This window comes from Erpetoichthys calabaricus, chromosome 2 (genome assembly GCF_900747795.2).
Source record: "Erpetoichthys calabaricus chromosome 2, fErpCal1.3, whole genome shotgun sequence".
In the NCBI taxonomy this organism is placed as follows: domain Eukaryota; kingdom Metazoa; phylum Chordata; class Cladistia; order Polypteriformes; family Polypteridae; genus Erpetoichthys; species Erpetoichthys calabaricus.
Window position 1 is genome coordinate 178,654,710 of NC_041395.2, and position 19,145 is coordinate 178,673,854.

Consider the following 19,145-nt stretch of genomic DNA (forward strand, 5'->3'; position numbering starts at 1 on the left):
TATGTACAAACCTTTATCTATTCTGTGGGTGGACTGGAAAACCTATTTGCAATTTTTTTACTGCAGGTTAAACCATAAGCAGTATGCCAGCATTATTTGACATGGACTTTTTTTCTATGAAGCCTGCTTATTATACTCCAAACCAGGGAAAGAACACCGTAAGGATTTTTGGTGCACCTCAAGGAGTAGTGGAGTGCAGAAAATAAAAGAGGAAGGCTGCATTGTTGGGCTGATTTACAATTCAGCTGCCTTAAGAACAGCACTGTGCTAGAAGAAATGATTTATTTTTTAGAAATGTTGTAATAAGACAGACAAAAATATAAAATAAATTCTGCTATTTCCAAATAATAAAATAAAAAATGAGTAAAAATAAATAACATCTTTACAAAATAAAGATGCAAAAATAACACAAAGTTCCAAATCTCAGTTTTTCACAACAAAGCTTTTGAAGCCAATTCACTTGCATATTCACTTGCCCTCCAAATAGCACAGTTGATAGAAAATACCATTAGAACAAGGCAGCTTGTGCACGTACAAGAAGTCTTACTTTACCTTGACTGGCCAGTCACGGATAGTTGACACAGTCACTGTATAATAGATGTAGGATGCTCTTTTTAAAAAAAATTAAAATTGAGACTGCAATTAACATGAACAAGTGTCCTTATAACTGTTCTTATTTTTAAGTTCTGTAAGACATACACTGTCAGACAGATCACTGAATAATGCACAGACAGAGAAGTTACTAGATAGATAAACTGGAAAGGCACTGCATAGTAGAAGATATAAAACTGTCAGAAGAAAAAAACAGATAGATAGATGTGAAAGGCACTATATATGACAGGTGCTGCAGAAAGGCAAGCAGGCAGTGAGAGTACATTTCTTTGAATTGTTGCTATTTCATTAGTTTCACTTTTATTTCAGAACTTCTGTAAAAACAATATTTGTAATCTTGCGAGTCCCAATATGCTGAATCTTTTTAATGAGGTCAGGATAGGTTTCTCTGTTTGGAATTTCAGCACAGACAAAACGATCTACATCATCAGCAGTTAATAATTTTTTTTTACAAAGTAACAAAGTAAGTAGAGTTCTGCATTGGACTACTGTCTGTAAAGTCGTGCTATTTTCCTCTCACAGTTCCAAAAGTACATGAGGTTACCAAGGTGATACCCCAGCTTTTGTCTAGGTTTTTGTACAAGGGCTAGACAGAACATTTTTGACTCCTGGGGTAAATTTATGTTTTTAAATAAGCATACAGATAAATATATATATACATTAACAAAGTAACCAATAAATGCATGTGCGGTAAACTCCGTTTTTGAAATTCTCAAGATTCTTTATTTGTCACATGCATAGTTATACAGGACAACACGCAGTGAAATGCATCCTGGTCCACTTATCAAAAAACTGTGCAAAGTTAGAAGAATATCAGTAAGATTAACAAAGAGTCATAGATCGAAAGATAACAGTATAGTAGAACATAATAAATAAGAAAAATTATGTGAATAAAGTAGAATTAAGTGTTAAGGTGCAATAGTGTAGTTGATATTGCTTGTAAGTAGGGTGTGTCTTACAAGACCCTTGTTCTATGTTCCCGTGAGACGCACCGTGGCAGGTCTCTTTCGTCTCGCGGGTCTCTAAATTATCTTCCGAGAAAAATCACGTATCGTAGACTATCAGGACAGGGGACAGGATTTCTTTTTATAGTAGAGAGATAATAATAAAAATAAGGTGATTATATTACTACTTAATTTCATTGACTCTGTGGTAACTTTTTCATGATACATCTGAAATTGATGGTTACAGAAGGTGGACTGGGCTTGGGATGTATTTATTCCAAATTACTTTTTTACTAAACATGTATTTGTGGTGATGATGTTTAAACTGATGGAAAATTTGGCAAATTACCCTAGGAGTTTACCTCGTAGTCAAAATAGCAAAGCAAACTTGGACAATGACTTCTTTTGGCCAATATCCTCAGTTCTTAGTTGGAAATACAGGAACATGATGGATGGTTTTCTGTACATAATTTTCCTTCTCCTTTCACGTATTTTCCTTTAACATACATTATTTTTAGGTAAGATGCTTGATTTCTTATGCAAAGCTGCATAATAAAGGTGGAGGCTCATGACTGGCTGGCGACTTGTATGCCAAGTTTTTTTAGATTACATTGTAATTAAGTGAGTGCCAAAATAAGACAGCATTTCAGCCTGTGTTTGTGAGGTCGGCTATGTTCTCTTTGCATTTTCAGTGAGTGGAGCATTGTTATTGCAAATATAAGACTGGAAAAAAGTGTTTGCCTGCTTCAGATTCTACATATCATTACATATTTTTTGAAGTGGCCAGGTGTCTTTTTGGATTTGTACAAACAGATGAGAAAGCGAGAGAGAGAGAAAACTCTTAATGTCTGTTTCATTTATTGGTTTACAATGTCACAGAAATCTGATTAGTTATTGTGCCCCTGCAGCTCATTTATAAAATATGTCAACTGCATAGCTATTTCATTTAAATATCACATTCAGATTAAATTTACATTGGTACTCTCCGTTTCATGATTTGGTCCTTACTATCAGAATGAAAATGTTAGCACAAAAGATCAAAAGGCACAAATAAGATTCTTGAAAAAGTTTATTGATGCCTTTCTGTCTGGAATCTGCAAAAATTTACAGAACCGTTTGTAAAGCTACATCCACAATACTATGCTTTTATTTCAAGGATTTGATTTTAAATGAAAATGATCTCCATCCATATTAGTGTTTTTACAATTTTTAAGTGATCAAAAATGCTTATGACGCAGAAATCATTAAAGGGAAATATCCTTGATGGGTCAAAATGACACCGGCCATGGAATTTATTACAAAACTGTACTAACCAATATAAATTATTTGCCTTTTGCCGTTGTATGCAGCATTCAAACTGTACAAAACACAATTTACATGCATACAGGTAAACAACACAACAAGTGCTATGGAAAGCAACTCTTCTTTGTCTGCTATGTTTGAATATACTTTTCTTTCATGAAGGGTCACTAGTCAAGGAATTGGATATTGTAATGAGCTGGATCCAATCAGAAAAGGGCTATGTAATAAGCAAAAACAAATCAGAGGTGATTAGTGTCTATGCTTTCAAAAGTCTCTCTTTTTACCTGTCAACATTGCAATGCCGAGCCAACATTTTCAAGGTTATACAGCTCTGAAGAGAGTTTTCAAAATTCTTCATTTTTCAGGGTTAAAAAATCTGGGGTAATGTGACAACAGTCATGGTCAAATTGTCCAAATGGAAAAAGGTTGCAACAGACTTTATAGGAGTCGCCAAAATTTAGGTGTAAAATAATCAATGATGTCAAAAAGAACCCTAGAACAAAATTTGGGGATCTTCAGTGTTCACAATTTCACCATTAGGAGGAGAGAGGTTTGATACATGATTCTCCAAAGATTTCATCAGAGCAGAGGTGGGCTTTCCCTCCACAGACTTTCACAATCAATAATTGTTTGTACTGTAATTACATTTTTACACATGGCACTGGTTATTACATAACATTCTTTAACAAATGACTTCAATTAAATATGAAAAAGTTCTCTTACTTGGTGTCTCTCATATTTAATGTTTGGTCTTCATAGTATTCACTATGAAAAAGATGAAGTCATGCAGAAATTCAGATGAAATACCTTTTTCATAGGTTTTTAAGTTCCCTTCAAAGGAACGTAAAAAATGTTTATCAGCCTTAATTGTTTTTGATCAAAGCAATCTTGTCAGTGAAGTTTGTGAAGTAATAATATATGGTACTTGTATGATATGTGTACTGATGATGTTTCTAACTTGGCAGGTCACTGTAGAAGAGGACAGCTACCTCGCCCATCCAACTAGGGACCGCGCCAAGATCCAGCACATCAGACGCCCACCCACTCGGGGGCACCTCATGGCTGTGGTATGTGTGCCGTCTTTTTCAGGCTAGCTGCCATACACAAATTTTTAAAAGTTCAAAATTTGACCATACAACGCAGCTTTCGTTTTCTAGACTATTTTTTATTGTAATCCAACCCTATGTACTGGGAACATCTGAGAATCTCCAGCTTGTTTGCAACACCAGTCCATTGTGGCCCCTTCACAGTACAAGTTGAACCCCAACTAGAAACCGATTTAGGATAATGCTGCCTTTTGCATCATGATTTGTAATCTTTGGTTATATAAACTATAAACAAAACATTAACAGTGTAACTTTTAAAGAGATAGCTTTTAAATCTGTTAACATACATTTTAATTCTTATGAATTTGTATTCTATTGAAACATTTTTTCTTTTATATTAAGTTCATAGGATTAGTAATATTTTTGGTCTGAATAGCTCAATATCCTCCTCTGAAGATAGACATTCACTTTATATGTACTCTTGTGTTCTATTCCTGTTTGTTATATGTAGGCATCTACCTCAACTTCAGATGGCATGTTGACCTTAGACCTCATCCAGGAAGAAGATTCTTCCTCTGAGGACCATGGAACATGTGAACAAAGCTTCCGGGTGGACCTTGACAAGTCAGTAGGCAAGATGGCATCAGTGCGACGAAGATCAGACAGTGAAAGCTCCAAACCACTTGCCCAAGGAAGTGATGCCAGTGTAGCGAAGTTGGATGGCCTACTACGGAAGAATGAAATTTCCTGGGAAAAAAAGCAGGGTGAAAGCAGACCATATACCCCGCAAGTAGTTAAAAAACCTTGCCCAACTGAGAAAAATAGATGTGCCTCACTGGAGGAGATTCTCTCACAAAACGACTCGGGTGTGCATACGGGGAGTACTACTACCGCGCCTCTGAAACTACTGCAGGAACTTATTGATCAGAAACTGGAGAGGACTCAGGAGCTGCTTGCCGAGATAAAAGTGCAGGAACATGGACGGAAAGGAAAGGCCAAGGACTTGCCAGCGAGTAAGGCATTGGACTGTGAAAGCAGCCGTCTAGAGGCAGAAAGGCTTCTTCAAGAGGCTGCCTCTAACTGGGGCCAGGCCAAAGATGTTCTGGAGGAGGTAAAAGAACTGCGGGCTTTGTATCGGCAAATGGACCTGGACAAGACCCAGCCTCTCTCACCAGTGAGAGGAAAGCTTAAGAGCCCCCACCAGAGTCATTATAGGAAAAGTATGATGTAGTGAAAAAGGACAAAAAGACAAAAAAAGAAAAACAAAAACAGACACAAGGGCACTCTGCCTCATGGCCTACTTTTCTCTCTTTCTCTCTCTTTCTTGCACTCTTTTATATCTGTCTTTTTCTGAAGTGCAATCCAAGGTACTGTATATTTGTTACTAGCTAGTCATCTCTCTTAATCTGAGGTTTTTTTTATTTTAAAATCACAAACGCTGTTAGCCAGTTGTATTCAGTCTTCTTACTTTCTCTGTGTTTTTTTTTTTAATGTTTACTATGTGCAACAACAGTATTTTGAATTTAATTTACATGTAGCAGAGGTTAATGGTGTTATAGTGGTGTCCATGCTGGATCATCAGCTCTATTTTGTAATAATTTGTAGTCATTTTTGAAAGTCTTTTTAACTTTTTTTAATCATTATGGCTAGAAAAAAAGGATTTGGAAATGCTGAGGACTTTCTGATGTGTAGTGCTTCAGATGCAGCGGCTTTTTTTTTTTTTTTTTAAAGTAAAGCTTTTAACTTTCATAAAATTACTAGTAAATATGTTTATGTAGCTTGGCTGCCCCAGCCTTTTTACTTATAAAAGTGCAGACTAAACAAAAAAAAAAGAAATCTGACAGTCTAAAACGGTAATCTTGTCTACAGGCTATCAAAAAAGGACATCAGTGCTTACAAATGTGGGTGAGTCCCTTGAGTCTGTCAGGAAGGACGTCTTCTGAATATAAGAAAATCCACTGCACTTCCTAAAGAGGAGACACTGGGGTTCTGTCTCCCATACTAAGTTGTGATGCCCCATGGGGCTTTGAGTGCACAACCATCTGGTGACCATCTGAGTCATTCTAAGTTTATTAGTGGTGATCACTTCTCGAGTTGCACATTGGGGAATACTGTGAAATGCCACAAATTAGCAACAGATGCTGTCTGCATGGGCTTGTCCAACAGACATTTTATAATTGCAGTGTCTAGTTAGCCTCCGAGATCAATATTCCCTGGCCAACAGGTGATAAGAATATCCATGACGGACAATACCATTTTAGGCATGAAAGATGGGAGAAACTCTCCAGAGTTCCTCTTATACGTCTTCTATCTATTGTTTGTGCTACTTCTAAAATAAATGTTGCCAAGAAGAGTGGACAACAAGTGCAAAGTGAGTCCCATGTCATCTGTAAAGAGAGTGCGGCCAATGTGTTACTGTACTTCCAAATACAATTTCAGCCTCCTGCAGCTCTTACTTAGTATGTCTACTGGGGAGGAGATGGCATGACAGGTTTACTGTCACAGCCAAACAGCTGTGTGACCGGATTTAAAAAAAACAAAAAAAAAACTAAAATGACGTCCAGGTAGCACTTGGCTTCTCTTAAAGGTCATCTCTGCTGGCAGCCCTTGCTAATATCTGGTAGTGTTACATTAAAAAAAGTCTCATTCCCAAATAGTGTGGTCCACTTGGCCTGCTTCTCATGTCCTCTTGACTGTTTCTATTTTCTCACAACATCCACCTCTTGAAAACAAAACAACGAAAGCAGTCGGTGAAGAGGAAATTGCTGACTACTGAATAGTGAGAGCTGTCATTTTTGATTTAAAATCTCGTAATCGGGGAGAAGGTCTAGTCAGCCTCACTCGTTTTTCTTTCTTTCTTTCTTTCTTTCTTTCTTTCTTTCTTTCTTTCTTTCTTTCTTTCTTTCTTTCTTTCTTTCTTTCTTTCTTTCTCCGACTGTCTGTCTTTCAGTACCTTGGGTTGCACAGTTTTTTCCACTCAATCCTTCCAAATGCTGTGTTACTTTTCCCATTTTTTGGGAGGATGATGACGATTAATATTTTTTTAAGTCTTTTTAAATACCTGATTGCCTTTCTGTGTCTGAGAGGAGCACTTTTTAAAATCACAGCACAGAGAACAAAACACCACAGAAGAATGGAGGGAAATGATAGAAAAAAAACTAATGTGGATTGTACCATTAAACAATAATTGTGTGGAAACGTAGCTGTTGATTACTGCAGTTTTTGAGCCAAGCAGACAGAGATAGCAGCCTGACTCCCTGGGTGACGTAGGGAGCTGTGGCACCGCTTGCTTTAAAAGTTGCACCAGTTTGACTCTGTTCAATGCCCAGTGGGGCTGCCGCTGACAAATCTTTGATCACTGGTGAATGTAATAGAAGCGGAGATACTGCTGTGAACTGGAGAGCAGATTCAGTGTGGGAGAAGTAAGCAGATTGTGGAACATTATGAAAAGTGCTATTCTTTCCAGTCTTTCTCCAAAACAGAATGTATTACAAATCTCATTGCCTTTTGAATTTCTTCCCACTAACATGCCCCCCTTTTCTAACATTTAAGCAATGAATGTGAAGCTCCGCAATCTAACTACAGTGTGGTGAAAAAAATGGCAGACATTTCCTTCTTCTAAAACTGTTAGTGTTGAAGAATTAAAGGCTGCTACCCACCAAGCATCATGGGACAAGGCACAGTTTTGGATAGGGAAACACTGTTTTGCATAGAGAGAATTCAGGGTTCAGAAATCATAATGTGATGAAGTCATCAGCCACCTTTCTATAATGGATTGACTGGAATGTACCAAAGAAAGACTTTTGGATAGTGACCAATAAACTACACTGAAAGCAACCTATCAGATACTCTTTATTGAAAACCAGTGGCAGGCCTAAGGACATAAAGGTCGCACATTTTGGACTGTCACCCAGTTGATGAGGCCACAGTCAGTAGGTTGTTATTCTTTGATGAAGAGAAGCCTTAAAGGTTTTGCACACTGAGTAACGACTCATAAATAAAGAGTATCAAGCAGCTTTTTAACAAAAGAGGCAGTTTTTTTGGCACACATTTAAATACACTCCCTCAGTAGGTATTAATATACTTTTGCCAACAACTTAACCTTCCATCTAATTTTTATTCATTTATTTTTACCCTGTAGTAGATTCTAATACTGCTTTTTTCTGTCCACTGCAATGACAACCCATCCTTTGCCCATAACATTGTGTTTTGTTGCCAAACCATTTTGCCTATTTTTCTAGTTAATGGCGATTCCCCACTTGCTTTTTATTTATGTTTTCACTCCAGTGAAGAAGTTACCATTGTCAAGTTTGCTCTGAATTTGCTTCTCGATGTAGTTTGAAGCACTCCTTGCACTTTTTAAAAATAATCAGTCTAATGATCAGATGTGTTAAACACTTCTGTCGCCCCTCTCATGAGCTGAGCCGCCACTGATACTGTTTTATTTTTTTCCTAATGTATGCTTTTTTATTTTGAATGTGCAGACCTCTTCAAAAGCTTGCTCCTCACCATCCATTTTCACAGAATGCAGATTTATATCGGCTTTATTCCGGACAGTTAAATATTTGTAATAAAAAAGTAAAATTTTAAAGCGTGCGTTATTCGAGAGATCATTTGCTTTGCTAGTCAGGAAGGATAAAGTATTTAGTTGCACAGTAGGCCATTTTGGGACTAGTAAAGGACTGTTAGAACAGATTAGATATACTAGTGCACATAGCACAATAGGCGAAACACCACAGTTTGGTTTTCTTTGGCAAAGTGGTGGGTGCCCATATTTTGCTTCCAGTAACGTGTAGCAAAGTGGGCCTTCCAGCTGAGAACTACTGCTTTGAGATGGTGCTTCTTAGTAAAGATGCTATCTGATGTGTAAGATGCTAAAGATTGGTTGACTGCATACTTAAGAAATGCTAAGAGGATCACCTTCTCATTATTTTTGTTCTTTTCACATTTGCAGCAAAGAAAGCACTTGGTGAGTTGAGACTTTCAGGGGACATGTAGATCTGTAAGTTAAGCCTGATGCTGAATTTTGACATGCATTCATTGGATGTTTTCACTTCCAAATCATGTGAAGTAGCCAAGTGCAGACGTCTCATCATGTCTGAGTTGGTGCAGCCAGTTACTGCTTCAAGTATTGCAGTATTCACAAACCATGTTTCCACACAGATTTAACACCGAATACGAGAAAATGATGTCAAAACAATCTTTCTGAGTATATTGTCTCTTTTTGGTTTTAACTGTGTCAACAATCATAAGATTTCAGTTTTATTTGACTTGTTGCAAGTTTGTTTTCAATGATGATGGTCATATAATATTAGATTTTTTTTTTAACTGCTTAGATTACCTGAAGGCACAAAGATGCATTCTTAAAATTTTCTAGGATGCAATTAATTGTATTTATTTTGTTGTTTTGGTTTTTTTTTCTTTTCCTCTTTAACTGGAGAACTTGGAACTTGTGAGCAAATATTTCCAGCATTGAGTTGCGTCACCAAATACATAAGGGATGATATTGCTTGAAACATTTGGAAGCTTGTAGTTTACAGAAATGAAAAAAAAATGTGTTGCACTGAACTTGTCTTTTATGTTGCTGTTGATTGTAAATGCAGATTCAGTCATTGTAATCTTCAGAGGTGGACAATTCTGAAGGAAGTCGTTACATTTCTTTGGTCCTGAAAGTAAACTGGCCATCAGTGCTGAGTTCACGCAAAGCAGAATATTATCAAGCTGCACTTTCACTTTTATGTACCTTTACAGTTCTAAAACGTCATTGAAATGTAATGAATCACGGTGCCAGAGATGCCACTTTCTCTCATGGCTATAATGCTGTAACACTTTCACAGTGACTTGGCTTTGGGATAGAAATGTCATCGATTACTTGATTTCTTCACAGGAGGTGGTGTAGAGTCGTGACACTGAGCCATTTTTAAATGTTAAACACAATACTGCTGTCTGCTTCAGCCCCACAACAATGTGTGATTTAAACAACTACGCCAGTGGTGACGTTTGATCAGACCTTCACACAGTGGGTATCAGCGGCTTCTTTCCTGCCCTGCAGTTCATACCATTCAAAAAGGTGTTTTTTTCTGGCAATCAAAAATTGTACTTCTGGACCTGGCCTGATCTTTAAAAGAGCGGGTCTTTGCCATTTTGGTAACTAGACAGGTGAAGAGAAGTGAACTTGTGCCATCAGAAGTCTCTGCAAGGAATAAATGGTGGACTATTCGTTTTTGTAAGCTATGCCTTCATTTAAGAACTGTAGAACTATGCAGAGTTTGTCCTTTACAGTTTCCTTTAAGGTTTAAGTAGAAAAACCCGATTGAATTGGCTTCACAGACAAGATTTCACCTTTTCTTTTTAATGCCATATTATGTTTGTTGATTTGGGACAAATATGTCCCTTTGCCTTTTTTCTTTCTAAGTTGTTTTAAACATTCCCAATTGGCACACACAGCGGCCCAACTTGTTACTATCTTTCTATACTCCTGTTTTAATTATTCACTATTGACATCATTAAAAAATTTACCAAACGTTCACAGGATTGCTATGATGGTGAGGTTTGTGGGACACCAGCATACTTCCAAAATTTCAGATTTGTCTACACTGAAGAATATTTTGATTGAAAGAAAAATGATATGATCTAGTCTTCCTTTTGGGGCATTTATATCCCCTGTTGCTTTTATGCATTTATGCATTTAATCCTGTTGTGACATGAACTGCGAAAAGCAAATGGACTTCATGAAAGTGTGGCCCATTGACCTCTTTTTTTTTTGTCCTTTTTCTTCTATGGACCCTCTTTCCATATCCAATATTACTTTGTACCATTGTTGTTGTTTTCATTTGGAGAAAATGCAAGTACATACAGAGAAGCTGCTAAACAATTCCCTTGTATTAAGTTTTCAAAGTTTTAAATGCATTTTTAATTAAATAATAGTAATCTGGATGGTTATTTTTTTTTCTTTATTTATATTAGTGCTCTGAGATGATTGAAGGTCTGAGTGTTTGAAGCATAATACACTGAAGAGACATTTAAACAGTACACAGTTCCAAATACGTAGAAGGGTTAAATGGTGCCTTGTGGTCAATGGATTTAAAGCTCTTGTAGTTATTCAGTGATTTGTACCTTATTAATGCATTTGATACATTTTATCTTAAAAGGCAAAAAAAGAGACAAAAGTAAAGAAATAATGGGAGTAAAATGGGTTGCTTTTCTGAAGAGTCTCCCTGCTCTAAAATGCTAATCGGAGTATTCTCTCTTGGCTCACTAGATTCTTCTTCTTCTTCTTCTTCTTTCGGCTGCTCCTGTTAGGGGTTGCCACAGCAGATCATCTTCTTCCATATCTTTCTGTCCACCTGCATGTCATCTTTTACCACATCTATAAACCTCCTCTTAGGGATCCAAACCTCTTGAATTAATAGCAACCTTAAATATTTTATTCTGGTAAATAATACTAGTCAGAATCCTTGTAAACCTTATAAATTAATATCTTTGACCACGTGTTCATGTACATTTTGCTGTTATTTTGTCCTAACAAAGACATAGATTTGTCTTACGGTGGAGACCTCTCATCAGTCAGTGTGTTTACATGCACCATTATTAACCCGGTTATTCACAGAAACCTGGTTTCCAAAATGACAAAGTAACCCTTATTCTGATTAGAGAAACCGGGTTAATAGTGTTCATAGGTTTGGTGGCCATGTAAACCTTTAACTGTGTTCCAATTAAGGATTCTGTAGTATGTGCCTGTCTGCTGCTTTGTTTGCCTGCTTAGCTTCACAAACTCTCTTAGCAGCCACAGGTAGAAGCATCTACAAAGATCAATTTCCTGCTTACCAGCTGCGCTTCAGAACAGGTGGTCCATTTCAAGCTAAGCTTGTTAAGCCTGGCCAGTACTTGGATAGGAGACCAACCAAGAAAGCTTGGGTTGCTGTTGAAGGAGATGTTGGTGAGGCCAGCAGTTGGTGCTTTCTCTATGGGCTCAGGGTGGATCCCAATGTCTCAGTGCAGTGACATGAACATAGTGCTCAAGAAATGTTGTCGTCCTTCAAATGAGAGGTCCTCTAACTCTCTTTGGTCATAAAAGATCCCTGGGCATCCTTTGACAAGAGTAGGGTGTGTATCCTGATGTCCTGGTTGAACTGCACACCATGGCCTAGTCATTCTGACCCTCTAATCATCCCCTGTACCTTTGTGGCTACCCGGGGGCACCAGCTCTCCAAACACCCAAAGTGTTTCTCACCACTACAGCCACAAGTACAATAAATCGCAGGCACAAGTCTCTGTCTTCTTCCTTTCTGTCCCTCCTCTCCTCATAAACATTTCTCACCTTCCTCCTGACACTTGACTCATCCATGTGCGGCAGGCAGCTCCTTTTATCTCCCTCTTCTGGTTCTCCATAGATGTGGTCCGAAAGCACTTCTGGGTGAAATGGAAACCATATGAAGTAGGTCTCCCCAGTCTCTGTAGCATCCCCAGGTGACACCCATGGAACCCAACAGGGCTGAATCGAAGAACTCTTTCCCATGCTGCCCTGTGGAAATCCAAGGCACCACTACAGCCCAGGGGGGCTGTGATCTACCGCTCTGGGGGGATATAATGCCCTGTGCATGCTCTCTGCCCAGGTCTTATCATCAAGAGGGCATCCTGGCCAGGTAAGGACACAGGCTGTCCCTCACACCTTATTGGCTATCTCTCTCACCCCCTCACCACCTAATAACTTACAAAAGAATGGCTTTCCTCACATAATGCAGGTGGATGCTGCACATTGGTGGTGGTTGAAGTGTTTAGAAAGCACTACACAAATGTAACTGTCTACAGAACTGACATTGGGCATATTTAGTAAGATTAAGAAAAAATGTGAGGGTTCCTTTACCAATAGGATTAGACGACACATTCATGTGATACTTAGTTGCTGAGCAAGACATTTTTAAAAGTGTTTTTTTAATAGGTAAATGTAAAACAAGATTTTTTATACATATAAATTATATATTTTATATATAAACACATAAATGCGCACATACAGTATATACTGACAATTGTAAAGTACTCTGTGTGTTATATATATTTATATATACACACACGCACACAGTATACTCACACACATTTACACATACAGTATATACCTAAAATAATCCTGATTTACTTTTTACTCATTATCTGAATTGTCTTTTTTTTGTTGTTTTTTATGGTACACATACCACTCGCCCTAGACATTGATCCTCACCCAGCATTAAACCTGCGACTTAGATTTGTTTTCTATTCCCTCCCATCTACTGGCCGTTTTGATTTTGTTGATGTCCAAATTAAATCATTAGACATATGAAGAAACGAACCTGGGGGGAAATGTCTTCCAGAGAAATAAATGCCTGCTGTAGTGTTTCTCTGAATTCCCAAGCAAGTTGTGCGCTCCTGGGGTCTGGAGAATTGTTACACAAGGATGAGCTTTGCCATTAAACTCATCCGAAAGGGTGAAGGATAGAAACAATCAAGTCGTAAAAAAGTGAAAGAATAGAATGCGCCATGCTTATGTCCTTGAGCTCACTGCAAGTACAGAGCCATCATTAGTGGAGAGAGTGGGAACTTGAACATCTTATCTTTGCGGAGTGCAGGTGATGCAGGCTTTCATTAAATATTTAGCAGGACAATGAAATCAGAATATGTCAGTATCTTAAAGGGGTTTGTAAGATTTGGAATTATACACCTTACATTTATCTGGCAGATCCTTATGAGAGCCGGTGGAGTTCATAGACTAACTTTCTGCTGTACTCCAGTTTGTTCCCATTTCTAGACTGCGATGTTTATTCTGCCAGGCAGGATGTTAGTCCTCTTGCTCTACGCAGATTGATTTTGTTTCTTTTCCATTAGTCAACTGTAAGCTCCCTTTCCATTGAAGGTACAACTGTTTGGGGCTTTCACCTCATGGATTTCTCCTGAGTGGCAGGGAAGCACATTCGCCCTCTGGGATTTAAACCTATCATTGTGGTTACTTTAACCTTCCTTCATTTCATGGAAAGCAAGGAAATTAGTCATTCCAGCTAGTACTGGGGTTTAATATACATAATGCACACACATGGACTGTGCTGTCGGCACAAGGCCTGAATCAATGGAGCACAAATGCTACTCACTTACCGGCTTAAACCAAACTTCAAGCGAGTTTTCACCTTTTGACTTGATGTCACTCCCCTGGTTTCCAAACCACGTTTAAGTCCCATGGTGTCTCAGTATTTCCTTTGGGACCTCCATTTTTCCCTCTTTAGTCTCAATACTAAATTGTCTTGGGGAGTGCACTGTGGACGGGTGTTCTGTTTTTTTTATTTTTTTTTAACTGTTTACCCTATTGTTCCCAGCAGTACTAAATGGGGTTCAATCAAATAATTTCATAATTTCTATCACGCACTGTAATAGAATCCACTCCACTTGACAAACTGAAGGCCACTTTCTCAGTCTAGGAAGAGCAGCTCCATCAAAATGTATTTCCAGGCCACTTCTTAGATTATCTAGCACTTCAAATTCTGGCATGCAGTGTTTAAATAGAATAAATAAGGCCATCTGTGAAAGGCTTTTTTTGGGAACTTGGGGATTTTCTTCAGTTTCATGGATTGCTTTCAGTTGAAGAAAATGAATTTGATCCAAATGCTGCATTAGCACCAGTTTATCTCATCTGCTTGTGTGCGCATTATTGGATCTTCAAGCATTAACAGTTGCTACATTTTGAAAGTTTTTGTTTGAGGACCCTTTGTATAGAGCTCACTTGGTGCAGAATGAAAGGCAGTAAATTTGTTTTGCTGTCTCAGCATGGCGCTTTTAAGCCTAAACTCTACAGTCTAAAAAGGAAAACAAAGCGTGGAGAGGTCAGAAGAGGTCTGTCTTCCGTGAACTTTGGCTGCCATTAAGCAATGCCAAAGAAATCAACCCTTGAGGTCCGTGCAAGTGTCTAGGAATAATGAAGAGGTCATTGTGGCACCTAGATGGCTCCTATGGCTTCATCTTTCACACAGGCCGCCACACCACCTTGGTGTGTCGTGATAAAGCCATGCTTGAATGAGATTTGTCTAGAAATGTGCACAGTGTGAGACTTCATGCGTCTAGGCCGTGGTGCCTGTCTGACTGCAACAATCTCTGTCAGTCTTAAAGCAGGCTCCGTGGGGATGGGTTGGTTAGTAAAGTTTTTATCGGGCATTCAGATACAAATAAACCTCATCAAGGGAAAAAAAGTCATCCATCAGCCACAAGAGCTTGTAGTAGTGTCAAAAACGAAGCGTTGTTCTCAAATGCAGAACATTTACTGGCCATTGCTCTTTCTCACATATATACAGTCAGCCGCCACTTTAGTGCGCAGACCTCTGGTACTTGGTAGGACCCCCTTTTTACCTCCAGAATGAGACAAATTCTTTGAGTCACAGATTCAATGAGCTCCTAAAAGCATTCCTTAGGGCTTTTCACCCATGCTATCTCGATAGCATCATACTGCTCTACAATTTTTGTGACTACACATTCATGCTGCAAACCTCCTATCCCGCCTTATCTCTAAGATGCTCTACTGAATTAGGATGTGGAGGAGTAAACTAAGGTCTAGGTCCACTTGAGATGATGCATATTTTGTCATATTTTGTCGTTATTCTGCTTAAAGTGTCAAATTTAAAAAGGGTGTCTGCTGTGAACACACGGGGAGGCCTGTGGTCTGCATCAATGCCTTGCTCCACTCAGAATTCAGATGTATGAAGAGGCTTGATGTGTGAAGAACATTCCCTTCATCCAAACACTGCTAGCCAGTACCATCGACACAAGGATGGAGGCAGGGATTCCTGCTGTCAAATCCACACCCCACCTGAGTGTTGCAGCAAAAATGGACTTTTTGTTAGAACAGCCAACGCTTTTCCAGTCTTTAGTCATCCAGCTTGTAGCTGTGAAATGATCAGAGAGGCTTCGCTGAACTTCAACAGTGTTTAGTAGCAACTGGTAACAGCATGTGATTGCAGCGTACACACACAACCCCACATAGAGCCCGTCTTTGGTTACTGTGCCATGTCTACCGTAAAGCACATAGGAAATGCACAATCTCATTTTAACTACCATATGACAGCAGTCACATCTTCTTGTTTAAGTTACCTGCCCCAACATGGTGGTCTATTGGTATAGCCCACCTGCTTAATGGATAACACTGCAAAAAATGAAATCTAAACAAGTGGAAAAGTATTGATGCTATAACATTAAATCTTGTTTTCCTTAATGTAAGATTTATTGACTTATAAAAACTTTGTATCTACGATTATTTAGCTTACTTTAAGAAATATTGTCAAGTGGATTTTGCTTACCACATTGCCAGATTTTGTTTTGCTAAATACAAGCAAAACAACTCCAGTTTAAACTTTTTTTGTCTAGTTTATGCATATGTATTTTTTGCAGTGAAGTTCAGTATTTCTCAAGTCAAAGTTTCACAAAAATGGTATATATGCATTTCCCGTGCACAATTGTGTTAAAAAAAATGAAGTGCTTTCTTTCTATAAATTTCTCTTGCCCAGTCTGACGCTTTACATTGAAGGGTATGTGGCACAGAGAAAAAGCTTAAAAACGTTTTCAAGCCAAGACAGTTGTTGAGTATTAATCCGCACCTTCTGTGTTTCTGACACTTTTGTGGCAACAAAAGGATCTGAAAAATCTCATTTTATTGCATATTCCCAGTACTGTTTTTCTAATGGTGAGGATACGTTTTCTATTCTCTTTTGTGAGTTCTCATATAAATATGGACGTAAAGCAGAACATAACCAGCCATGTGGCACAAAACATTTGTTACACTTTAGTTTAGGTACTGCAAAAATGCATCTAATACTTGTTTACTATAATGCTGAACAAAGGCTTCTTTTAGTCTTCATTATGGTTATGCAGCATCAGTAAGTGGCTGTTCATCTCTCTAGTGTATGGCATTTGAAATGCTGGTAAAGTCATTGATGCTTTGTACAGTAAGCACCAAAAGGTCTTCTTACATAATAATAATAATCACAATGTGAGGGACGTTCAAAAAGTTTCTGCACTTTTATATTTTCATGGTAATTAGTCGTGTCTGAGAGTGTCATGTGACTAGTTCTGTCTGGCAAGCCGGCTGCCCTTGCAGTTTAGTATAAGAGTTGTCATCCTGTGGTGAAGATGGCTGTGAAACTTATAAATTGCACCAAGGAGGAACAGCGTTCTGTCATACACTTTTTGTGGGCAGAAGGTGTGCCGGCAGCATAAATTCATCTCTGCATGTGTGCTCACTATGGGGATAAAGTTCTCTCTCGTACAGTCGTCTGAGTGAATCGAAATGTTCGAAAATGGCTGTACTAGTGTGACGGATGCAGAGCGCTCCGGATGTCCAGCTACAGCCACGACCAATCAAAGAAGCTTTAAGCAACAGAATGTAATTGCAGACTGCAGTACCTACGAGGTCAGTCATGTAATGCCCCAATATCACGAAACGCCGTCAACTTCAGTCACGTAACACCCATCACATTAGACTATGATTAACATTAGGGTCCCATTACACTATGGTTAAGATTAGGGTTGTAGGAGGGTTATCTGAGTCAAAGGGCGTTGTGTGACTGACGTTGTGGGCATTAGCTGATCTATAACATAGTTATTGCAAGCTCCAGCTAGACCCTTCTCGCTTTAAGGGGAAGAAGATTTTCATGTGATGATGATGTGAAAGCAGCAGTGGCTACGTGTTCAACTAAAAACATTTTTTGCTGATGGCTTTTAAAAGTTGGTACGAGGCTAGGAAAATTGCATCGCAAAGGAAGGTGACTATGTAGAAAAGTAATGAAATTTGTTTTTAAAAATTTTTTAATAGAGTTTAAAAAAAGTGTGGTAACCTTTTAAACGTCCCTCATAATAATAATAATAATAATAATAATAATAATTCATTTTATTTAAAGGTGCCTTTCATGGCACTTGAGGACACCTTACAAAAGTAAAAGAAAACAATACAATAAAAACAATCAAAATAACACTATGTAGATAAAATAACAAATGTGCAAAAAACATATAGTCAAGGAGCAAAATCAGTGAAGTAGACAAGTCTAAAAAGGTACATTTTAATTCTGGACTTGAAATTGGAATGTGTATTTGTTCAAATAAAGGGCTTTAAATCTGAGAATGCAGTCGTTACTCAGGGAGTTCCACAAGGTTCTGTTTTGGGGCCGCTTCTTTTTCTCATTTATATCTTCCCTATAGGTAATATCTTCCTGCACCATGGTATTAAATTTCATTGTTACGCTGATGACACGCAGCTATATCTACCCACTAAATCCACTTCTGTTTTCCCTCCAGATACTCTTACAGCATGTCTCCAAGACATAAAGACAGGGATGACTCACAATTTTCTCCAACTAAACAGCAATAAAACTGAGGTGCTCCTCATTGGTTCTAAATCCACACTTGCTAAGGTTAACCAGTCTTCTATTTTAATTAACAATATTAACACAAACATTTCTACCCAGGTGAAGAGCCTGGGCATCATTCTAGACAGTACTCTCTCTTTTTCTTCCTGTTGCACAAGAAGACTATCCATATTACTAACCGAGAATGGTAAACCGGATGGCATGGACGCAGGTACACGGCGATGGGACCATGAGACATACTGCGCAAGGCGCGTACAGCGCGCGTCTCATAAACCGCAAGCGAAGTCGTATCCACCGCGAACGAAGGAGTCACGGCCCAAAAACGAAAGAGCACAACTGACATGAATGAGAAATGAAGCAACAACGCGCCCATAGCTAACAACTAACGACACAGCCACACAAAAAAGAGGATTCTGCGCTGCAGCCCAGTTTCAAACGGAAGAGGCTACAGAGGCCCCACAGGTCCACAAAGATAGTACGGAAGGCACGGGAAAGTACGAAAGGCAAAGGCACCTACACAGCGTAGTGAAACCCGACATAGTACGGAAGGCGCAGGCGTCACCGCCATATTGTGAGTGGCATTATTGCGGAGTGAAGGCACAGGCGTCACCGCCATATTGTGAGTGGCACTACTGCAGAGTGAAGTTAGGAATAATGTGCTGCTTGGGATTGTACAAACCGCTGAACGCTTTACACCAAATTCAAACACAATACAGCTCAACGATACAAACACGAGCCCACCTGGATAAGATCAATGAACGCAGGTGCCTACAACGCGCGTCTGAAACTGCGGAAGCAAAGCAGGCATGGGTTCAAAATGAACGAGCTCAACTGACGGATATACAAACACGAGCCCGGCTGGATAAAATCAA

The 19,145-nt window shown here is 38.7% G+C and overlaps 1 protein-coding gene across 1 annotated transcript in view; it reads left to right on the forward strand.

Annotated features, from left to right (window-relative positions):
• The window catches only part of LOC114646584 (pleckstrin homology domain-containing family O member 1-like), a 74,410-nt gene extending 63,570 nt beyond the window's left edge, over positions 1–10,840 (forward strand). The window contains exons 5-6 of the mRNA XM_028794843.2: positions 3,824–3,925; positions 4,416–10,840. Coding sequence (XP_028650676.1) covers positions 3,824–3,925; positions 4,416–5,135 — 822 coding nt within the window. The 3' untranslated portion in view covers positions 5,136–10,840. The remainder of the gene's footprint in view (positions 1–3,823; positions 3,926–4,415) is intronic.
• Positions 10,841–19,145: the final 8,305 nt, after the last annotated feature.